Source organism: Pyrgilauda ruficollis, unplaced genomic scaffold (genome assembly GCF_017590135.1).
Source record: "Pyrgilauda ruficollis isolate IOZ18807 unplaced genomic scaffold, ASM1759013v1 scaffold12, whole genome shotgun sequence".
NCBI lineage: Eukaryota > Metazoa > Chordata > Aves > Passeriformes > Passeridae > Pyrgilauda > Pyrgilauda ruficollis.
Genome location: NW_024510321.1, coordinates 4,402,301 through 4,426,158, shown reverse-complemented (window position 1 = coordinate 4,426,158; position 23,858 = coordinate 4,402,301). Strand labels below are relative to the sequence as shown.

General features: G+C 38.5%; 1 protein-coding gene across 15 annotated transcripts in view; it reads left to right on the top strand.

Moving 5' to 3' along the window:
• Positions 1-23,858, top strand: part of KMT2C (lysine methyltransferase 2C) — a 187,442-nt gene that overhangs the window by 123,012 nt on the left and 40,572 nt on the right. For 9 of the 15 annotated variants that reach the window (XM_041486406.1, XM_041486454.1, XM_041486464.1 and 6 more), the window contains 12 exons: positions 34-198; positions 796-905; positions 6,301-6,366; positions 7,807-8,019; positions 10,667-10,795; positions 11,987-12,106; positions 14,622-14,752; positions 16,396-16,582; positions 21,835-21,939; positions 22,294-22,341; positions 23,483-23,620; positions 23,811-23,843. In XM_041486406.1, the coding sequence (XP_041342340.1) occupies positions 34-198; positions 796-905; positions 6,301-6,366; positions 7,807-8,019; positions 10,667-10,795; positions 11,987-12,106; positions 14,622-14,752; positions 16,396-16,582; positions 21,835-21,939; positions 22,294-22,341; positions 23,483-23,620; positions 23,811-23,843 (1,445 nt within the window). The remainder of the gene's footprint in view (positions 1-33; positions 199-795; positions 906-6,300; positions 6,367-7,806; positions 8,020-10,666; positions 10,796-11,986; positions 12,107-14,621; positions 14,753-16,395; positions 16,583-21,834; positions 21,940-22,293; positions 22,342-23,482; positions 23,621-23,810; positions 23,844-23,858) is intronic. The other 6 variants (XM_041486413.1, XM_041486445.1, XM_041486474.1 and 3 more) reach the window with 6 other exon arrangements.

Sequence of the window (23,858 nt, the reverse complement as noted above, 5' to 3'; positions counted from 1 at the left end):
CTGAAGTAATAAATCTTTTTGTCTCTTCTGTAGGTGTGTTTGGTGCAGACACTGTGGAGCAACTTCTCCAGGTTTAAGATGTGAATGGCAAAATAATTACACACAGTGTGCTCCCTGTGCAAGTTTGTCTACCTGCCCCATCTGCTACCGCACGTACAGGGATGAGGAGCTCATAATTCAGTGTAGACAGTGTGATCGGTAAGGATTTCTAATATTCCACATGGTTTTCCTGTTCAAGTCTTATTTTATTTTTTTCCCCCTAATATTGAAGTGTAGAGATGAAGAAATGGTTATGTGGTAAAGAACGGTGGATTACTGAGTCTCAGAAGTCTCTTAGTAGTTCATTCCTGGTTGTACCACAGACTTAACTGTCTGGCTCTGGGCAAATTAAGTAATCAGTCTGTGCCTCTTCCCCCCTGCCCTGTAAAAATAAAACTAATTTACCACACAAGACTATTGTTGTGAGGCTGAATCTAGCTTGCATTGTGTAAAGTAATTAAAATTATTGCAATATAAGGAGAAAATTATCATACAAAAACATACTTGGGAGATTGTTCTATAGAGAGTTCTTTCCTGTGGAGGGAAATAGTTGTTCTGCTCCTCCATATACAGGCTGTAACACACACCGCTGTAGGGGATGCTGTATATGGAAAATCTGATTCTGTGGTTTCTCCCTAAAAGAATTCAAACTGAACAAATATTCCCCATTTACTTGGACCATAGACTGATACTTAGGTCTCCTAAAACACCACCTATTTCCTTTAAATTGTATTTTTTCCCCCACTTAATTTCTAGATGGATGCATGCAATCTGTCAGAACTTAAGCACAGAGGAGGAAGTGGAAAACATAGCTGATATGGGTTTTGACTGTACCATTTGTAGGCCATACATTCCACCAACAAACGGTAAGAGGACAATCGAAACCAATGGCAGGATTGCACACTGCAATAAATAGGTTTGGGAATGTGTTTTGTGCTCTGATGGAGGTTTGGATTGTGGTAGAAGTAAGATTTTCTTTTTCATGTTTGTTTTAAGGGCTCTTGTGGAAGTGTCTTAGCCTCTTTTGCACTCTCAAGTGATTTAGGCCAGAGGAAACCTCATGGGAATTCTAGGTAGAGGTATTGAAGATAAGGAGAAACTGCTAAGAGCATTTGGTAGTAAAGGGGTCAAAGGCATCTCATTTTGTCAAGTAGAAGGAAAAAAGCCCAGTTCTCTAAAGTTACATCTACAGAAAAATCAGAAAATTATTTCTAAGCAGAAAAAGTTGGTGTATTTTGATGCTTTGAGGCTGAGGCAGCAGTTGCTGTAACAACAGTCTGTGTAAGCATTTTTCCCATCCTCCTTCATGTTTTCCTAATGCCTTTTCCTCAGCTCTCCCAGTATTCAAGACCAGTGCTTCCCTCTGTAGCTGCAATCTCAAGAATTGGCCATACTTCTTTATTTGGGAGTTATCACTCCCTTATTAATTAAAATGTGTAATTCCTTCTGATGAACTTTGCACTTCTCTGGACTTGGATACTGACAGCCTTGCTGGTCTGTATCACAGTTCTGTGTAGCAGTGGCACTTCAGGAGCTGAGGTTACTGCACTTTAAGCACATTTACAGCATCTGGTTCTGGTGCTGGTTAATGTTCCTGTGAGTGGCCTGTCAGCAGTTAGGTTGGCCTGTGACATGATTTATAGTCTTATATTTTAGTCTTGCTGCAAGGGTGATAGCCCAGGTCTGTTTCCCTGCATGTCAGCTCAGGGAAGTTGCTGCTTCAGTTGGCTCCTTTAACATTGACACCTATTCCCATTTTTAGCATAAGCACATGAAAGTGTTCATATTACCCGTTCATTGAGGTATCTCAAGATAACAGTAGGAGGAAGGTACAAGAACTAAGCAAATGTTTCAAGAAAAATTAATGTCCACCGAGAAGTTGTCATTAAGATTGGTTTTCCTGATCAAGATGGAAGATGTTGTGAGGCTTGAGAGATCTGCCAAGAAAAGTTCAATAGAGCATCTAATGTCCCTCAACACTGTGATGTCCTCATCTAGCAGTAATTGTAACTTACTGACTTGACCTTGGAGGTTTATATGCTCCCTGCTGGAACACTTCCAAGGAACCCATTTTTATCACTAATAGAAAAATGACTAATGCTTCTGTATTTCTGCAAGTCACTTCATTGCAAAGATCTGCTTTCAAAAATTCAAAAGGGAAGAGGTTTTGTAAGTGGAAAAAGCAAGAAACTTGCAGATACAGCACAGACTTCTGTGTATTTTTATAATAAGCTTTGAGTATTTAAAGCAAAAAGATCCTAGTAAGAAATACATCTTCCTTTCTCCTGGGAGCTGGCAGAGCTACCTTGTAGAGATAATTAAAGTCCATGATATGTGAGATGGAACAGCTTCACAAGAGGTGTTTCCCTTCCAGGCAGAAGCTGGCCCCTGAGTTAGTCCTTCCTGCACACCTCTCTGTAGTTGTGTTGCTTAGGTTTGGATTCCAAGGAATAGGAACCAGTCCCTTGGGAGTTCCCAAGTTTTCTTTGCAGGTTTTTTTTACCTTTTTTTTGTAAGACAAATTTTTCAGCTTATTCTTTCCTGTTTTGACTCAGTATTAAAACCTCTCTAACACATGTACATTTGCACAGTTGCATGTCTGAATATGTCTTTTGATGCATGTTGATAGAAATACCTGCATGTACTTTTATATGAAATGTTTTGGTCTTTCATGAATTCTTCTAAAACTTCTCTGAAAAATGTCTATAATTTTTTTGTTTCAAAGTGAGAAGAATTAGTGTTTGATAAACTTAGGGAAATAAATGTTAGTTAGCAGTACAAAGCATCTAAAAATAAATCATATTGTGGGATTCTTACTGGGATGGTTCTTGCCCTTTCCATTTGATGTGTCATAGATGTGTGGCAAGTATTATTATAGGGTTTTTAACCACTTTTTCTAGAAGAAACAAGAGCCCCTCAACCGAATAAAGAAACAAAACATTGCAGGTGTACCCTTGGTGAAGAGTAAGTGGTTCTTGTGTTGTAGGTATTGAGAAGGAGCTTTCATTTCTCTTTCTTCTGAAAGTGGAAACTTTTTTAAATTTGTAAGAGCTCTTTCCTGTTTCATCATACCTGGTATTCCTAAAAAGTCATCTTCTTCAGGAAACAGAAATAAAAGATAATGTTTTTCTTCTTGAACATACACAAAAATCAAAAGCCAGGATGGTGTAAGATTTGCTCCAGTGTACCAGAAACCTTAATTACAAGGTTATTGTGAAATACCCATCTCTGATCACTGTTTTACCAGGTTCCTTCTAGCACTGTCTCAAGTTACAACAAATGTCCCCCAGCATATTGCTGTGTCCTGTAGAGAAATTTATAAATTCTCTTGACTGGATGCTAGGCAGGTGCATTAGATAGCAGGCAGCTTTTCCCCTGTGCTGTAATTCCTGCACATTCAGGGGGGTGTGTGTCTCTCTCATCCACATCAGCTCCTGGACAAGCAGTTCTTGACCATCTACTCAGCAGTTCTGCCTTTGTGTCATTTGCCCTTGCATGTCATATGCCCCATCTGCAAATTTCATCCCTCCTCACTTACTCCCATCCTGTCTCCATCCAGACTCCAGCTTCCTCCTCCCTTGGTGCTGTTTTCACTCCTCTGCAGGATTCAGAGGGAGCAGCTCTGCCTGGTTTTCTGTAAGCAGTTAGAACTGAGCTGGGTGCAGTTTCTGAAGCTGCCTGTGCAGTTATTCCTCTTGGGGCTCAAGTAAACATGTTCATGGAGGCAGTGAGGATTTGGTATCACTTACCCCTGTCCAGGGGTACCAGATACTGCCAGTGAGACACACTGTGGCTAGCAGTCCTTGTATCATTTTCATTAAACTGATGTAAATTTTGATTCGTTCTGAAATTTAATTCTGTGTACTTTACAAGATACAAAGGCAACATAATACTATGTGTTAAAAAATTAGCTTTTGAATTTTTTTTTATTATTTGTCCCATTTACTGTGTCAACTCTAATGTTCTTGTGTTACTGCATTTACCAAAAAAAATCCCTGTGTCATTGACACAGTTATGCATGCACCCAATAAAGAGTGTTCTGTTAGTGCTGTATTTCTACATCAGCCATTCCACTCTGTCCCATTTGCTGGTTTCATTTTTTCATAGAATTGTTCTTTTCTATAACAGCCTTAAAAATGGACTCTGCTTTCTTTTCTCATCATTGTATTCTGAGCAATTATTTGCTTTCAGTCAAGGCTACTAAATGCTGTACAATATTCAGCACATTTAAACGCTTTTGCAGATAAGTTTAACAGTTTTGGTTAAAATGCAGCTGAATGCCTCAGAAAGCATTATTTTTTCAATTTTATTTTTTTTTCCTTTGGATAGGCGTTCTCTAACAGTACTATGCTTTTCTGCTATCCATTTTATTGATTGTAATCCTTAATCTGCACTCTAATTAGCTCCTTTTCTGGAAGTCTGTTTGATACTGTCTTCAAACACTGTTAGTTCGTGCCGTTTTTGTGAATGGGTCTCTGAAGGCCTCACCTCTGTCACTATCAACTTGTTTATTTGAGCCTTTCAACTCTATTCAGTCTCCAGAGCTAAAATGGTTCAGTCTGACCTGGATGAGAAGATCTCTCTGTTGTTTGACTTTTAAATTGAGGATTTCAAATTTCTGTTCACAACTGTCTTTCTGATTTTCTTGTTTACCTTAGATTCCAATTCAGTATTTGCTACTTCATTCTTAAAACCATCTTGTAAATTATAAGAAATGAAATTAACAGATGATGTCTTATTCCGCTTTGAATAGTTCTTACAGTTGGCCTCTATTCTGTTTTTTCTATTCTGAGTATCTTCCTTTCTGCAGCTTGTCCCCTGTTTTTGTTTCTTTCCGGCTTCATGTCTCTTTCAAATGTCATTTTCAATTTATTTTCTTCCTTGTCTTTCTCTCCACTGTTGAGTTCAGTTTTTCAGTAGCTCTCATAGGCTCCTTTTGTTTACTAATTGCATGGAATACTGGTTTTCTGTAGGTTGTACCCTCTGCATTAGTTGCACATTACATAAAACTTTCAAAGCGCTGTACTTTTTGAAGACAGACTTGCACTCTCTTTAAATTTGTTTATATGCTGGAAAGCATCCTGTATGTTTCATACTCATTTTAAGTGTTACTTGGAAGCTGTTGTGCTTTTCCCCATCTTGTCCTGGCTCCCATGGTGTGTTGTGAGGTGGGAACAGCAGCACAGTGCCGTGGTTGATGTGACACACAGAACCCCCACGGGTTCTCTGCCTCAGGGGTCTCAGCTTGTGTGACAGGCACAAAGGAAATACTCCAGATGTTATCTTGAGTCCTAAATTCAGCATGAGTAAGATTTCTAGGCCAAAGAAAAAGGAAAAAAAGTGTGGATAAACTTGTCTCTGTGGTAATGCTAACTGTGCCTGACTAACAGGTTTTCTGATTCTAGTTCAGTGTTTGCAAGATAGAAGCTCCTAATTTTCACTTTACTGCTCTGTCTACGTAATCTCTGTGAAGTCACTACTAATATTAAAGTTTAGTCTACACATCATAGGTGAGTGAAGCATGATTGCAGTTATGTAGTTAAAGCAAAAGGGAAGAGCATTTCTGCCCACTGCTAAAGCAGCCTTGTGTTGCAGGACATTTTGATTATTATTTTTTCAGTCACACTGTTCCCTGCTGCCCTGTAGCACACAAGGTGTAGTCTTTAAGTTGAGTTTCTGCTGTCCATTTATCAATACTCTTAACTGGAATAAGAATTGCCTTATCTGACTTGAACAGGTCCTGTGTTATCTGTTCTCAATACCTCAGTCTTCTCCGAGTGCTGCGTAAGGGCACAGCACAGACACAGTGAGAGCCTCGTGTGCAAGGCTCTTGGAGTGTGCTGGCCCCTCCTTGGGGAAATACTGATCAATACTCACTTCACAAAACCCTCACAGTTACAATGATTAGGGCAGCAAAACCTGAACATCATGACTAGTGTAGAGGTTGCTTTCCCACCCAAAAGACCCAGTGTATTCATTAGCCCTTGGTCCAGTAGAAGGAGATAATTTCTCATTGAGTTCAGTGCTACTCCAGTGCCATTCTTGGCTTCAGGAAATTGGAGAACTTCAGTTTCTATCAGGCTTCTTTTGTAGTCACATCTGTGACGCTGAAAAGCACTTTATTTTAAAGGTGCAAGTAAATTATTGTCAACACTATAAATTAGCGAGTTTAATGGAACTGCTTGAAGGAAAATTGATAGTTTCAATTTGAATCAAGTCACCATTTTTAAAAGTTGAAATTATTTTCCTTATATTTTTCAGTGCCTTCTTTGGACTGTTGTGATTCATCAGTTGGAGCTCAGATTATTTCAAAATCAAAAGAACTAGGTAAAGAATGGAAATGCTTAATATCTGATCATTTAGAGTACTTTAAGGGTATATTTTTACATGAGACAAAAATTCCTTTTCCTGCGGTTTTGTAACACACAGCATTAACTATCCTTCAGTTACCACAGCATGCTTTCTATTTTTTTCCTCATTCTCTCTTCTTTCTTCTCTCTTGCCTGCCATACCTGCACTGTAATAATTACTTTAAATTATGCTTTGATCCTACAGTCTTAGCTGCTTGCCTTAATATCAGTGGTGATAACACAGTGTGGCTGAGTCAAGCATGTACACAAATGTTTACAGGCTTGAGCTGTTAGGAGGATGCAGCTTTTCTGTATTTGTTTGGTTTGTGCAATCCTGACATGCCTACTCACAAGTCAGTCTTTACAGTGATAGCATCCAGCAGCTTCTTTCATGTTAGGACAGCTTCCATCAGATCAGAGGTTTTTTTCTATTTGACACCTGAGAGAAGGTTCTCCCCTCAAATATTCAATCTGAAAAAGAGTGTGAAATGTTTTTGAAGCACACTTTCAAGTTCAGTGTAAGAAGGCAGTCAAGTGGGAAGAATTTGTTCAGAACCAGCTGTATTGTCAGATGTTACATGAAGAAATGTTTTTGGTTAAATGGAACAAATGTTATTATATTTGTGTATTTTCAAAAGCTGTGTTACCAAATCGTGATTTAATTGGCTCCAGAGAGCTGAAGCATCATTGCAGCCTCCTCATTATTAGGCAACTCCCTGAAAGTTCCCAAGCTTCCATTTGCAGGGCCTCAGCACAGGTGGCAGGACCTTTCTGCATGGTCAGTTAAAGAATATTAGAGCTTATCAGTGGACTCAGTTGTCATTTAATAGCTTGAGGAGGAAGCAGTCTTGCAGGTTTTGGGAAACCTGTGTTCTACCCACAATTTCCTTTTTGATCTTGAGCAGCTCACTTGATACAACTTGGGTTTTTGTCTGCCTGTGAAATAGGGCTGATAACTTCTCTGAGTTACCAGGAGTTCTTGGAGGTTTAAGGTTTTTTAATAAGATGAGGGTAAAGTGCTGATGGCTGGATGGGGGCCTTGGCTGATAAACAACAAGGACCCAAAGTATGACTTGGCACAGTTTTCTGTGGGTGCCAGTAATGCAGAAATACCCTGCAAGGCACCAATTTCCATAATCAAATTGTTCTTTCTAACGAGTCCTTGATATAAGTTGTTTCATAGCAGTGTAATGGATTATTGCTGGATTTGACATCAGACTCTAAATCATAAAGCTGTAATTGTAATGTGTAAGACGGTGTCTGATATCTCTGGTTTATTTATTCCAATTTCTTCACTCACGGGTCAGCTCCATACTTGTGGATTATTAACTCTTGTAAGTGCTATTCCTAAAAAAATCAAAGACTTGTAAATTAAAAGAGTTTTATATTGCTGTTATGATTCATTCAACTTTTATAGACCCACCGAAGACATACACCCAGGATGGAGTCTGCTTGACAGAATCCGGCATGTCTCAGTTACAGAGCCTCACTGTTACAGTACCCAGAAGAAAACGGACGAAACCAAAGCTTAAACTGAAGATTATAAATCAGAACAGTGTGGCTGTGCTTCAGACACCCCCAGATGCCCAGTCAGAACACTCAAGAGATGGGGAGATGGATGACAGTAGAGGTAGCAGTCTACTTTTGGCATGTCTTGTAGCTTGGAGTGTTGCAGTACCCGTGTGTATTGCAAATATCCCTGGGAGTTTTTATTACACTGATACTCCTGTGTTCTGTACAGAATGTTTTATGGAAATTTCTTGAACAGTAGTCATGGCTCATTGTCCATTTCAGGAATTCTCCTTTGTTCTGTTTATGGGACATCTATCTTACAGGAAATTCACCTTTCTAGGGCTGCCAGCACTGGAAATAGGAGATGATTTTTTGTGTAATCTTTGGGTTACCTGTGAGAAGCGTTGCACACTCAGAGAGTGCAGATGTACTCAAATTCAGTGCAAACTGTTTGAAAGTGTTGGCTCAGCAAAGCAACATCTGTATCACTGAGAGCCTGGTACTAAAATCAAGTGGGAAAGTGGAGTAGTTCTTTGCTGAGAGTATTTCTCTTTTCTGAAAGAAGTAAGGTGAGAGTCAGTGATCTGGGCTAGCACTTGCATGGTACAGCACCGTTGTCCTTGCCATGGTCTGCCTGGGCATGCTGAGAAGGGTGATGGCACAGCAGGTGTTAATCCATGGCCTGGGACAGGGCTCCTTCCAGTGGCAGGTGAGAAGTCATTGCATTGGTCATGTAGGTGTCTGGAGAGGAACTGAGGCACCCCCACCTCCCCACAATTCTGTTACTCTAACAGCACCTTGTTAATCAGATCAAATGTCATAAGAAGCTGGGTAGTTCAGCCATCAGTGAAGTTTCAGTGTTAACTTGCTGATAGAAGTATTGTTCCTGTTGTTTGATGAGGACATTCTTACCTTCTGTTGTTGACTAGAATTATTATTTACTAAAAGTAGCTTCCTTTTATTTCTTTATAACCTTTTAAACAGTTTGTTTTTCTTTCATGTCTTTCAGTATTCACAGGGTTTGGTACATCATCCTAGCATTACAAGGACTCTGAAATTTCATCTCATATTTTCATATTCTCCATCAGCTGGGTTTTTGAAAACAAAAAATGCTTTTGAATTTGGAGGCAGCTAGTCACTTCCCTTGTTCTCCTTCAGTGGTTAATAATCTTTACTTTTAAAAATGTGTGCCTGTTTTCTATATGACTTTTTCTGACTTCTTTATCTGCTTGTTGGCTTCTATAAGTGGTAGGTCTTTTCCAGTAGATAACAGGATATATAGATGTGATAGCAGGGTATGAAAGGGAGAGCCAGAGTGTCCACAACTTCAATTTCAGTTCTGATCACCTTTTGTTGCCTTTTTTAGAGATAAAGCACATTCATGTGTGTGATGGTAACAGCACAGTGAGTACATGGGAGATAGGCTGGATTTCCTTGAAGCTCTGGGTGTGTAGGGCTCTGCTCTGGAGAAGGGATCAGTGTCTATCTCCAAACATCTGGAATTTTTGTATGAGCATCAGCATGAATAAAGCTGTGCCATGGCTTTGATTGGAGTAACACAGTGTAGTAATTCCAGGGGAAAAGGAAAAAACCCTTATTTTGACTGTTGACATTCCAGGTGGAAAAAGAGGCTTTATCTGAGAAAAGTGAGCACATGGAATTTCGTTACCATCTCGTCTGTAGGCTTGCATCAGGTTCAGATTTCATTGGGTCTTCTACATTTTAGAGTCCACTTGAAAGTTGAGTTTGCTTTGGGAGCTTCAGCTTGATGGCCTTTGCTCTCCACTGGCTTTGTTGGATGAGGTCTTCATCAGTGGGAGAGTCTGGGCCATGGCCTAGCCTGTGGAAGCGTGAGGGTTACAGTTCTGCTGCAGCAGAAGTGGTGTGAAAGAGTCCAGCTCTGTTTTAACAATATTTCTCCCTCTTACAACTGCATGGGGTTTTACTCATCTAGAATTATATACCTATATCCAAAGCAGAACATGAGAATTCCAGTATGTTTTCAGGGGTGAGAGCATATTTAACATTTCAGAAGGTTTATGATAAAATGAAGATGCAAGGTCTTTTTGGGGATACCAAGAAGAATTTGTTCCCTCTCTCTTCAACACCAAAGGCTTTTTCATGTCAATGTACTTTACATCTGTTTCTACCCTGCTTTCCCACAGAATATAAACTTTGAGTTGTAGTCTTCATCTTCAAGGCTGAGTAATTCCTTGGGCTGAATTTTGTATTACATAAGTCAAATTCCTCTTCATAGGTCAGTCTGCTTTCAGTCAGTCACACAGCTTCAAGTCATGAGCCCACTACACTAGAAGTCATTACACTTTGCTTTCCAAGTGCAGGCTGCAGTTGTTGAGTGTCTTCTCAATTAAAAAAAATAGCCCTGTCAAAGAAAACTGAGGAGGACAGTGAAGAAAAGGGAGTATATCTTGGTAAATTGGGTCCATATTCCTTGATGGAATAGGTAGAGATTGCTCAGACACTTAGCACAAGCTTCCAAAGGAGGTACCAAAAACTTTCTCTGAATTACATATGCTAATTACAGCATTCATTTGCTGGTTTTGTCTATGCATCATCTCATAGGAAATGTGTGTATAGATAGGATGGGTTTCCCAAAAATGGCCAGGGATTATGATTGTCTGTCACCCTTTCAAAAAACGTGTCATTCTTAGCCAGTTTCTCATAAAACAATCATGTGGAAATTTTGGAAAAAATAAGTTTCTTTGGCTTTTCCAGTTAAAGTTACCATTGCCTCTTTTCTGCAGAAGGTGACCTTATGGATTGTGATGGAAAATCAGATTCCAGCCCAGAACGGGAAGCTGTGGATGATGATACCAAAGTGGCTGAAGGAGCTGATGGGATTAAAAAAAGGAAGCGAAAACCATACAGACCTGGTAGGATAAAGTAACTTAGATCATTGTGTGTCCATTGTTCACTTTTTTCTGTATCATCACCAAAAAAAAATCAGAAAACACTACAAAATTCTGAAATATTCCACTGCTTATTGATGGCTGTAGATTTTTTCCCTATTCTGTTTAAAGTTGCCTTTTTTCTTCTTTGCCAAAACACATTTCCAAAGGTTGCTGGTCAGCAGTGCCCTTGTTCTTAGTGTACTTGTCAGTTACTTGTAATAGTTCAGATCTGTGTCTTATTGATTCTTATTGGATAGGAAATTGTGCTGTGTTTCTGTAATTGTTGAAGGCAAGTTTTTATGTGTATATATATATGGAAATATCTGAACTTCAGACAACTTTTTGTAGTTATTTTAGGTGTTTTCTGAAATATTTTAGAAGAGTAATTTACCAGGTATTTGCAGATTACTTCTGACAGGTGAATTTTAATGAATTCAGTTACTTTATGAATTCATTTATTTTAATTTCTTTGTGCAGTTGATTCTTAATTATCCTGACTGGATTAATTAACTGTATGTCTGGTGCACAAACAGTTGAGCTGTATCCATGTAGAATACATCCATTAGTTATCCATTAGTTTTCTGCAGCCAACAGTTCCCCAGGAAAATGAAACAGATCTGTATCTGATACATACACACTAACTGCAAAGATCAGGAACTCTGCAGTCAGTCTCTAGTGAAGGATTCAGGAGTTCCAGGCCACTATGATGTTGATTAATTATCTTTTTATTTGGGATATGTCCTTCTCTGGTAGCATCATTTGGAGTGGTGGGCTCTCTAGAGCTATTTACAGAGGATTTTTTGTGATCCTTTGAGGTTCTTTAATAGGTTTCATTTGATAGATTGACAGCTAATTCCAGCAACTCATCAGTTTGCCCCAAGAGAGGGGAAAACCAGCACCTGGAAGTTGCCAGGTTTGGTGATTCGAACTTCTTGTGGATGTTCTACAAACCTGAAATTCTGATCATTTTTCATTACATGTGTACCCACTGAGACACAAAAGTTCAGAAACATCTCATAAAAATCAAGATGAAAACTCATCAAATATCTCAGATTCATTCTTAAACATCTAGATGCAGCAGTCTCCCTGACCTGCAGAGTAATCTTGGCTCTCATTTGTACTGTGAAACACAATTCTTATTCAATACATTGAATTTTTTACTTCCTTGTTCAGGTATTGGTGGATTTATGGTACGTCAGAGAAGTCGTACAGGGCAGGGGAAGACAAAAAGATCTCTCTCCAGGAAAGATTCTTCTGGATCTGTTTCTGAACAGTTGCCTGGCAGAGATGAAGGTAAGTGCAGGAATTTGGTGTTAAATGTTTGTTCATGCTTAATGCAGTAAAAGCAATACAGCTCATCAAACATGTATTTTTGTCATGATGGCTTCATTAATTCAACTGAAAATACCCATTCCTGCATAGCTATCATTTCAACAGAGCCCATGATGTACAAAGAAACTGAAACAATGAATTGCAAGAGTGAGGATAATAATAACAGCAATAATTAATAATGATAATGATGATGATGATGATGTTATATTTAAAGGAATCCTCTTGGAGTGAGGATAATAATAACAACAATAATTGATAATGATGATGATGTTATATTTAAAGGAATCCTCTTTCTGATACACCTTTCTCCAGATATAGCCCTGGTCCAGGGGTGTCTTGTGGACCATCAGTTTTGATACTCTTCAGTGTTTCATATTCCATGAGTGTGTCTAATCAATTTTTATAAATCTGTTCATGCTCTGGAAAATCCTTTATTAGAGAGTTTAGTGATATGTTACTGTTGCATGAAAAAATAATTCCTTTTTATTTTAAGCCGGATATCGGATATCTGAGAGTTTCATAAGCTGTCCTCATGTTTAATGTTATGAACGATTATTTTAAAAGAATCACTCATTCTAGAAATATTTTCTAGATGTGTATCATATTTCCCCATCAGTGTTGCCTTTTCCAGGACTGAAGAATCCTTGACTTTGTTGGGTGCCTTTTCCCATGGCAGAGCCGTTTTTGTACCTCTGACACTGCAGTTCTCAGTAGATTGGGCACCTAACAAGAAGTCAGATTTTATTCATTGGCCTTTTTCTCTTTCTTGCTGTGTGTGATTAGACTAAATTATTCCATCCATCTGGAGATGTTCACACTTACCTGGAGGATGTTGAGGTATCATTCAGGGGAGATGTGGAATATGTTTAGTTCAGAGCCTGTTCCCTGGAAAGTCAGTAGAAGGAGTCAGCTGCTTCTGAAGGATGGCTGATACCACCCCAGTTAAAGACCCTGGCCTGAGATTTCTCCTGTCACTGTTTCCTTTCAGTTTAGATACTGGCTTTTTTACCTTTTGTAGAGCCAGATCAGTCTCTTGCTGTAGATTTGTACAACATGGTGGAGACTGGATCTTTGCTACAGCATAGAGTCAGTATTATTAAAATCTAACATTCAAGTGTTGTCTGGGCTTGCATTTGTAGAACTACTTCATAAAGCCAATAAACATTTATTTTATCAGTGCAGCCAGATACCCTGATTAAGTTCCCAGTCTTGGTATAGTGTTTGCTTTCTCTTCAATATTAGTGTTACAGCTGTGTTTCTGCTTTGTAAATAGTATTTCAGTGCAGCATACTGCCTTATTTCAGCTTGTGCTGAAAATCTTGTGTTAGATGTTTTCATTTGTGTAGGGGTTTGCTCCTTTAAGTAATTTTTTTTTTTTTTAATTGGCTAATAAGCGAATTCCCCATTCTGGGTAACATTACAATGCATATTGTTAAAAAGGAGTATTCTTAAACAAGTATTCTTCAGTTGGAAGTTGGAGATTCTTTTTGTCTGCTCAGGCACAATTGCTAGTTGAGAAAAATACAAATCATAGCTTGCCAAGAGCCTGCTTCTCAGTGGCTAGTACTCATCAGCTTTACCAGGATTTTTTGCACCCTTGTCACATCCCCTCCTTTTCTCTGTAAAACCTCCTTCTCAGACAGTGCATAGGTCAGTGTTGGTGAACCTCATTCCACTCATGGTCCTCTGGATATCCTACAGGAGATGACTGCAGTACAAAGCAGAGCTGATTTTATTACCATGATAATACAGTTTCTTAAATAACTTGCCAGAGTCCTTAACTTCATGTAATTTGCTTTGGCAAGACAGAAGTATCAGAACTTGAGAAGTTCTGCATTACCTGCAGTGTTTTTCTTGCTCTGTTGTAATAAAATACTGAATGATTGATGAGCACTGTGTGCTTTTGTGTTTATTAGAAAAAGCAGTGCCACTTTGAGATATGACAGCTGAATAAATGTGTAATTTTTCTTGAAGGGCTTCTTTATAGATTTCTTTTTCTAGGCTGTTCATTATTTATATGATAGTTCTTTCTCAGATTAAAAAAAAAAAGGTTTTTTTACTTGTAATTTGAGAAAAAATAGTGTATGAAATGAAAGGTGGTTAATGTGTAACTCAGTATTGATGACACTGGAGGTACTTCTTCAGTGGAATTGTCTTTTCAAATACCTGCTTGAACGGCACCTATAATTTCTGTCAAATTGGCAAATTCTTAGGTTGCCTGGGGATGCAGAAGTTAAAGGTCTGTGTGTACCTGGGAGCTACAACAGTGATGTGGCTGGTGTCACATCTGGCATTTCTGCTGCCAGAGCCTGGGTGGTCAGGGCAGCTCACAGCTGGGTGAAAGCCCCCTTTGGAATGCATCTGGAGTGATGTGCAGTAACCCACACACCCAGAGGTAGCCAGATGTGCTGCCACTGTCCCTTTAGAGCGAATTACTGAGTGTTTTATTTACTTGTACCCTAATGTTCCTTTGTAGGTTGGACAGAGCAGCTGCCAGACACTCCAGTTGAGGAGTCTACCCCAGCTTCTGAAAGTACAGAGAAAATCAAAAAGCGTTACAGGAAAAAGAAAAATAAACTCGAAGAAACCTTTCCTGCCTATTTGCAGGTAAAGCTTGTGGTCTGCTCCTTGTGTTGTAAATCCATTTAAAAGCCTACTCTTCATGTGTTCTTTCATAGTTTATTTAAACCAATAGTGTTTCTTTTCTGATTCCAAAATGGTTATTTAAATGAAATGGGTTTTCTGTAAAGATCGTTCATGAGCTTGTACAGGAAATTCTATATTACGTTAAATCTCCAGGAGTCTGGAGAATCCTTCTCAGTGTATTTGGATCTCTCCTTGTTCTGAGAGATCAGATGGTTTGGAAAAATCATTCTTCTGCTCTCTGAACTGCCACAAGGTGTTTGCACATTCAGCCCTGTAGGATGTCTTAGCCTGATCAGGCCACTTCCTCAACTTCTCATTTTGCTTTTTGAGGATTATAGAAATAATTTGATAAGGAAACTTGTTTCCTACAGTTTTATAGATTAATGTGCCCTGCATCTCCCTACCACAATAATGTCTGCTCTTCCCTCCCATTGATTTCATGGTGTCCCTAGCAGGTAAGAGGCAGCAGTTGTGGATAATAACCAGGATATTAATGTTGATTGAGCAACTTTCCTTCCATTAATCAGGTTACAGACTGGCTGGTTTATATATATGTATATATACATATACATATACATATATATATATATATATATATATATATATATATGTATCTCACTTATTTGGCTTGTTCTTCTTCTCAGCCACCTTCTTCATGGTAAAGGGAACTTTTCAAAAGTTGCAACTTTTCATGGTCTTGTAGATGTTCACCAAACTTCATGGCATGAACTGTATTGGGATTGAAAGCAAAGAATTAACAGAGAGGCAGAACATTTTCTCTTTAAAAAATAGTATTTCATAAGTAGGGATGTGACTTGGAAAGAAAATACTTAAACAACATTTCCTTTGGACTAATAAGGATAAATATTTTTAATGCATGTTTTACTCCTGTAAAACCTAGAATATTTCTTAGATTCTTTGTTGGTATTACAATAATTGCTACTGAAAAATCTATATTTAGAACTGTATCCTAAATCAGGATTCTAAGGACAACATGGGAACATGTCCCAACATGTTATATAATGAATAAAGGTTGGCAAATTACTGAGTATTCAGGCTTAGGTGAGTGATAGCTGTTACATAATATTTTAAAAGCCACTTTTATAATGGAAGTTAAACATCTTCAGATGTTTTGTTACTGCAGTTAGACATGAGGATGATTTTGTGAAATGCAGTGTGTGGTGATTCTCAAAATGGAACCAAGTTTCTACATCGAGTTGCCCAGTAGTGTGCCCCTTCTTCAGCTCTCCTTTTTGTGCAAGGAGCAATATTTTAAATAATAAATAAATTATGATAGATAGTAACACTGTATTGGTACACTGTCTGTGCTGCATGTGTGTAAGAAGACTAAAGTTTTTCTGTATAATCTTAAAGCATTAATTTAATCCTAAAACTGTGGTAATGTAGCTTCCTCAGGTAAGTTGTTGCCACTGTAGCCACTCCTCATAGAAGAGATATTGCCATACTGGAATGTTTGTGAGACTGAGACTGTGCTTTTATATTCTTACTAATTCTTGACTTTTAATTTTAACTTTGTCATTTACTCAAATTTTTCAGTCAATACAGTGTTCTTCCTACGTTAAATCATTTTGTCTTCTTTGCAGGAAGCTTTTTTTGGAAAAGACTTACTGGATACCAGTAGACAGAACAAGATGAGCCTGGATAATTTACCTGAAGAGTCACTTCCACTTTCATGTAAAACAAACTTGGCCACCAATTTCCTGGATCCTTCATCTGACCCCCTTCTTAGCTCCACCTCCACTCCAGCTCAGGCAAAACTGGGACCTCAAGGTACACAAACCTGAACTTAGTGATAACTCAGTAGTTTGATTTTATTGTGGTGACTGTGGCTTTTCCAAACTTTTCCCCTTTCCTCCCACGGTTTATCTGCTGTATTTTTCACCATTCTATATATGAACTGTCCTTGTGAGGTTAACTAACACTGATATTTAGTGATATTCTTCTCAAGGGCTCCAGCTGTTTCAGAAAGAGCAGTGGATGACACAAAAATTGGCACTTAAAGCAAGTCTGCAACATCTTGACTATAATATCCATGGGTATAAAATCCATGAAAATTAACTCTGTGTAGGAAAAAGCATACAGTTCATTATAGAATAAAACACAGATACTCTCTTTAAATGATATTTTAGTAGTTTAGTGAATGCTAGTTGGATGAATATCATCCAACTATTCTTTTCTTTACTGTTTTAGATTATTTTAGGTTGCCAGTCTCCTCAGAATTTTTGTTTCACCATGTCCTTTCTGAACATGAGTGCCCTTTCCAGGTAGTTTGTAGCCCCTAGGCAATCTTTTGCTTCTGCTATTGCAGAACCTTACTGAAGGTTCTGCTGAGAGTTTTGCAAATAGCCAGAGGGTTGTAAAGTGCTGCTGAAAGAGCAGCCTCACACAAAAGAGCAATTAAAACCTTACTGTCTACTTCAAATTGTTTTTTCTCTGCCTTGTAGAAAGTATATGCTGTTACTAGAGGTGTCTTTATTTTTAGAAACTGCTACTATTTATTTTGTATATTAATTAATTTGTGGCTTGTGTTTCAGCTGATCCCCAGAGTTTTTCCAGTAGTTGTTTGCCCACACTATCACAGGTCCCACTGTCCAGAGAGTCATTTGAAGAAAGGTCACCTATTTGTGGTTGTTACTCAGTGAAAATCTGCTAAATGAAAAGCAAACAACTGTATTATAATTAAACATTGATTATTCTACAGTTGAAGTTGTGAATAATAGAGAATGAAAAAAGTAACTTCCCTTAAGGTGAAGCTGCTGGAAATGAAGTGTTGCATGGTCTGTATTTCTTTAGTTCCAGAACTACAAGAAGATACGCTCACTATGAATTTTTTCCACCCTGGCTTTCTTTTGAAGCCAGAGAAATTCAACTTCAGAGGTCTTTGCTGGCCTGTCCAACTGCAAGTTTGAATTCACTTAAGTGTTCATGTGCTATGGTAGTACAGGGGTTTAGAAATTCATGAAGTTTATGTTAATTTAATGGTCAATTTTTCCAAAGTCTGAAAGCTCTTCATAAAAAAACAGAGTTGTAAAACTTTGTAGTTTCATCTTTTATTTGTTCAGAAATATATAATAAAGAGGTGGCTATTAACAAATAAATTGCTAGCAATGGCTTTAGTGGATCATCTACTGTCCTTCCCATTTGACAGGTGAGGCACTCAGAGGACAGTGTTTTCTGGCCATAGGAATGTTCTCAGTCAATTGCCTTTCTCAGTTCTCTTGCAGCTGTTCAGATTTCAGCTAGAATTGTGTCCAGCTGGAGCTGTTTGGTAGTTGGGGCACCAGTGAGTGGGTGAAGTCACCTTGCCAGTATTGATCAGTTCCAGTGCAGTTGGGAATTCTTTGCCTGTGACTTTATGGGACGCAGTTATTTCCACAATAGCATCTCCCTGTGTGAGGGGTTCACTGGTTAATTGCTGGGCTCCCTTCTGGCTGGAGCTGCAGATGAGAACAGTGTCCCAGGGCACTGGGATGTTTTCATCATTTCCATACAGACCTGGCTGTGCAGCAGGAACAACATGAACTGTTTGTTCCCTGCACTGGGGGGCTGCAGGGTTGTGTTGTCACCAGCTGTGGTGTTTTCCTACACTGCCACTTCCCACAAGGATTACTGACTCCTCTGAGAGTCCTTCCTTAATTGCACAGGTCTTTTCCACAAGGAAAATGTTCTTCTCTTGGAAACTCCACTTGCAGAATCCTAGGATTAAGGGTTGGATATGTTTGTACATCTTCCAGAGAGCTCTTAGGAATCTAAAGAAGTGACCCTGCTCTGCTTTCCAGCAGGTACCCAGGACTGCTGGGGAGGGCAGCAAATGTGTTCAGGCTGCTCCTGAGCTGACAGAGCATTTCAGGGGCGTGTTCTGGGATTTATTTGTTCTCACACCTTGGTTAAGGGTAGCTGAACTTTTGCTAGCCAGTGTTGCAGTGGTGATGGGGATTGGCTGGACAGAAGAGGGGTTTGGGAGTCCTTTGTTTACTGTTAATTTCTAGAAGCTGTGACTGAAGTGAGCTTTAGGCTCCCAGCTCTGCTTTTTGTCTGACAGAGAGGTTGCTGGTTTTATTTTCAGTTAGAAAACTCACCTTTCCTATCTTTTTATGACATGTGGCACTCTGTGCACTCTGTTCTGCGTGGCACCAACCCTTAAATCACTCCCAAGTGCTGGAACAGAGTGCAGAGGTTTGCTCACAGGTTCATGGGTGAAGTTGAAGGTGTTGATTTAGATCTGTTGCATTCTGAGGACTGTCTGCCTCTCTAGTTTGCTGACCTATGTGTCCCTGATGAAAAAGAAGCCGCTTGGTGAGGTGTGTGCTGTGAAGGCCCTGGCAATGTGACCTTTCCTTTAGTTTGAAATAGCTTAAATTCAGTGTATTTTTTCTGGAAGTACTGAACAAGTCATCTGTTCAAGTGAGGTCTCCAGAGAATGCTAAAGAAATTGTTCCTAGACAAAAGGAGAGGAGTTGTCTGAGTCTCTGCAACTGATTCAGGTGCTGCTGGGACATTTTATGACTAGAAATGTTACTGTGATTAAACGTCTTGGGATGGCTGCAGCCTTGGGAGAGGCATTTTTATGATTTTAGAACTTCATAAATAAACAAATAGCTGCATTTGAGGGATCAGGCTCACAAGATAGCATTGGAACTGTACTCTCTTAAAGATCCAGCATTATAAGCAAATTATTTTCCTTTTTGCTTTGTCTTGGCTTTCATCTCCATTCTGAAAAGAGTCAAATTAATGAGCAGTATTGAGCTATTTGTTTGGCAGCAGATGTCAACCAGCTATTGATTGTGATCTGAAGCAGCTGACTCAAGTGATTTTGTTGTTTCCAAGATAATATTTAACACACATGGAATTAAAACAAGGAAAAAATAGGAGAAAAAAAAGTAAAAACATGCTTTAGATTAGATGTCTTGTGTGAGTTTTATGGATTATAGACTCTAGCCCTCTGCTGTCACCAACACTCAAGTCTTTTTATAGACTTAACAAACTGCATTTTGAAAGCAGGATCTCATCTGAAAGCCAATGTGGAGTCTAATTTCCTTCATTCCTTGTGGAATCCTAATTTTTCTTCAGTTTGAGGGTTAGAGACCCTCAAATTTGAAGCCTGAATTTATCCATGGCCAATTTGTAACTACAGGTGGTAAACTTTGTATCTTTAAATGTTAGATCTCTTCACCTGAGCTCCTCCCAGCTACTTGCACAATATATTTATATTCACATTAGAAGTTGAAATGTTAGGGCTGTGGAGAAAAGCACCATAAAATAAAATACTAGAGAAGAATAAAGGCTGCCAGTACAGCCCCAATGCTTCCTTCATGGGCTTTTTTCTCCCTGTTACTTAGCTGCCTTCAAGCTAACTTGAGGAAAGTTAAAGAGGGACTAAGATCAATCCATCAGCCAGCTGAAGTCATTCCATCACCTTGTGCTGCCTGGTTACAGTTACTTGCATAATCAGACCAAATTGCCAGAAGGAAAACAAGTATCTGAAAAAACCCAAACAAACTAAAAAACCCCCGAAAAACGAATCCACCAAACACCAACAACTAGGTTCTGCTGAGAGACTTACATTTAACAGTACTTTTTATCAGGTACCAATAACTATGCCTGCAAAGTGCTGTAGTTTTGAGGCACTTGTAGATAGGTTTGCTGGTATCAGTAGGAGCTGTATTTTGTTTGTACATTTAAATGGACTGGTCTGCACTGGCTTATTAATCCACCTTGTTGAGTGGCAAATATAAAACCTGATTTAATTAGGGTGGTTTCATCTTGTCTGCGTTACAAAGGGTAAAAGTAGCAAAGAAGAATAAAAGTAGCAAAGTGAAGAAAAACAATTTTTGTTTTGACTTGATAATGGAAGAAGGGAAAAGGGTTGTCTCTGAAAATCAGCAGAAGGTACTTGTAATTCACTGTTAAACTTAGCAGCTTGGAAAGTAACCTCATGATAGAAGTAAATCCTTGGCACCAGGCTCTGAATTAAGCTGTATTTTTTCCTGGGGCAGATGGATTGTAACAATGGGAAATACATCTGTATTTGCCTGAAATGTGTGTGTTCTTTGGCTTTCTGGTCCCCCTTCAACCTGGACATATATATGTTTTCCACATTATATATTTTATAATTTGTATTAATCCCTTTTTTCTGTTCAATTGATATTTGCCATCTCATCATGTTTTATTGGTCTGGCAGTGATTGCTCATGTAGTCATGACAGTCTGCAGTTTTACTGAAAAATATTTTTCTCAACTTTTATTTGTTTGTCAAACATTTTTTGCAAATGCTGCACATCTGTAATAGTCCAAAGCGACTAGTTAATAAAACCAGATGGGCCATTTGGAGTGATTCCTCTCTAGTGAATTGGAGGTCAAGAAGATAATAGTATCCAGAATTCATTATTTAATATTAAAGAATTTATTGCTAGACCAGGCCAATTTTTCTTAGATGACAAACAAACATGACTTTTCTATCTCTGGCTGTTACCACTCCATCAGGTTTTCTTCTGATCTTAAAAGTATAATCTTCAATTTCTATGTATATATGACTCTTGCTTCTTACTCTAGATTTCATTTCCCTGTCAGGGTGCAGTAACCAGTTGCTTCTGTATTAAGAAAGAGAGTGGTGATAAAAGAAGTAACTGATTACCTTATGAAAAAAAAAATACTCCTTGTAGACTGTGAGCTGTCCTATATAAAACCTATTTGTTGACTTACACATTCATGGGCCTTTGTGTCTCAGAGGTTGCAAGTTCACAGTAGATTTTGGGATATTTTTCCCCTGGAATCATCCAGTCTGTGTTTCACATGATGTGATCACATTATCACTTGTGAAAAGACTAAACAATGTAAGCACATGCAGGTGGCTGAGTCCTGGCAGGGAGGGGCTGCTGGTCAGCACGGTCTGACCCCAGGGACACGTGCAGTTGAAGACAGCATAGGAGACCCTTAGAGCCTGGTACAACTGTTTGGGGCTGCAGCTCAAGAACATCACCAGAGATGTAAAAATGTTGATTTTGTTCTTTGCATCTTCTACAGGCAGCACCGATGATCCTTTAGCTGATCTTTCTGAGGTCTTAAATACTGATGATGATATTCTTGGAATACTTTCTGATGATTTGGTAAAGTCTGGAGATCATTCAGGTATGTCTGTCCATAGGGTCTCTCCCTATTGTTTCCTATTTTTTCCTTTTTATTATAGATGTATTTGTTGTACTGTATCTGTAGGTTCTGTTCTAGGTCATTTCAGATACAATTTTCATATCTTAAGAATACCTTGGTTTAGAGCAATTTTGGTTTATTCTACCAAAAAAAATGCCCAAACTTGTCAGCATTTTGTTTTTACTTGGCTCTTTGCTTTGCTGCTTAAGAGAAGATAAAATGTAGCTGCCGTTGTCTCTCATACCTGCGTAGCTTTTTTCAGCATGCAGCTTTTTCTTTACTTTTTTTTTGTTTTCGTGTTGTAATCATCCATTTTATCTGGTTTGGGTCCTGTAGGTCTTGATTTATGCACTTTCCAGGTTGAGAACTCACCCTCCCCATTTGGTAAGAATCTAAACAATGGATGATCCATGGTTAGCAGTAGCCCTCTTTTCCTAGTGATTTTAGCTGAAAGAACTGCATGTGTAGAAATTGCTTCTCCTTTACTGTGTCACTAATTCATGTTTCATTTTCCACTCTGTGGTGTTTGAGTCTACCACAACCTCTAAACTCTGCACTCTGCCTTTAAGAGTCCTGCATCAAGTTTTGCTTATAGCTTTTGAAAACCTCCCTTAGTTTTTTGTGTTTCATCATACAAACCCATGCATTTTCTTGCTGCCACTGTAAATATTACTTCCTGTAGTAGTGTGTAGTTTTTATCATAATGGTATATTTTGTAAATGAAAAGCATTTTTTCAATGTGAGTATATGAAAGCATGATTAAAGCAGTCAGTATCCTGTCGTTTTCACTGGATAATGGTTCATCACTTTATGTAAAAGGTTGACAATAAGTAGAAAATGGTATGTTTCATTATTTTAAATTCAGGGTTATTTGGTAATTATTACAGAAATATATTTTAAATACTAAAGGACACAATTCTTTTTTTCCAGATCTTTCTCATTTGAGAGATTTATTGACTTGTTAGGGATGTTAGGAAATTTATGTAGTGAGTTCTGTTTTCTCTGTACCAACAAATCACTTTGATGTAACCCATAATAGTTAGGATTTGTTTTGAAAGTGAAACTTCTCTAACTTGTTTTATATTGGCTACATCTAAACAGCATTTCAGTAAATATTTTGTGTAATATTTGAAGTGAACCTTAAGGTACATGAGGATGAACCATGTTTACTACTGGTGTGATTCTTTTCAAAATGTGGAAAATAGTTAAAGTGGAACTATGTTCTGAAACCAATACATTTGAAGCCATGTTGAACTTAAACTCAATAGTCTTACTTCCTGTTCTTCCAGTTGCATTATAGTCAATTAACATTCCTCAGATAATACAATAAACTGGAAGCAAAGAGTGGGAAGGTTTTTTTACCATTTCTAATCAGTGTTTTGTTTTGCCTTACCTTTCAAATATCAGAAAGTCCTGGTTTAGTTGACAGCTGAATTCTAGGGGAAGGAAACAGGGTTTATGCTCTTTATTCAATACTAATAAAATTTGCTATTCATGTCTAATTTAATATTCTTTCTTCCTCCAGCTGGATTGGATATTGGCCCCATCTCTGATGATCCTTCTTCCCTGCCTCAGCCGAATGTCACCCAGGGCTCGCGGTCACTGAGTGAAGAGCAGTTAGATGAAATCCTCAGTCCAGAGCTAGACAAAATGGTCACAGATGGTAATTTTTTTTTTTTTTGTCCTTAATCTTGGTCTTGTACAGAACTGATATAGAAATCATCTTTTCTTTTTTCTTCCCCCCAAATGGCACTTCTCTGTATTGTAACAGACCTATTTGGACTTGGTTGCACAATTACTTTCATTGCTTCCTCCGATGATTACTTACCCTGTGTTGCCTTTGCTTTGTCCAGGTGCTATTCTTGGCAAACTGTACAAAATCCCAGGTATGTGTTCTGATC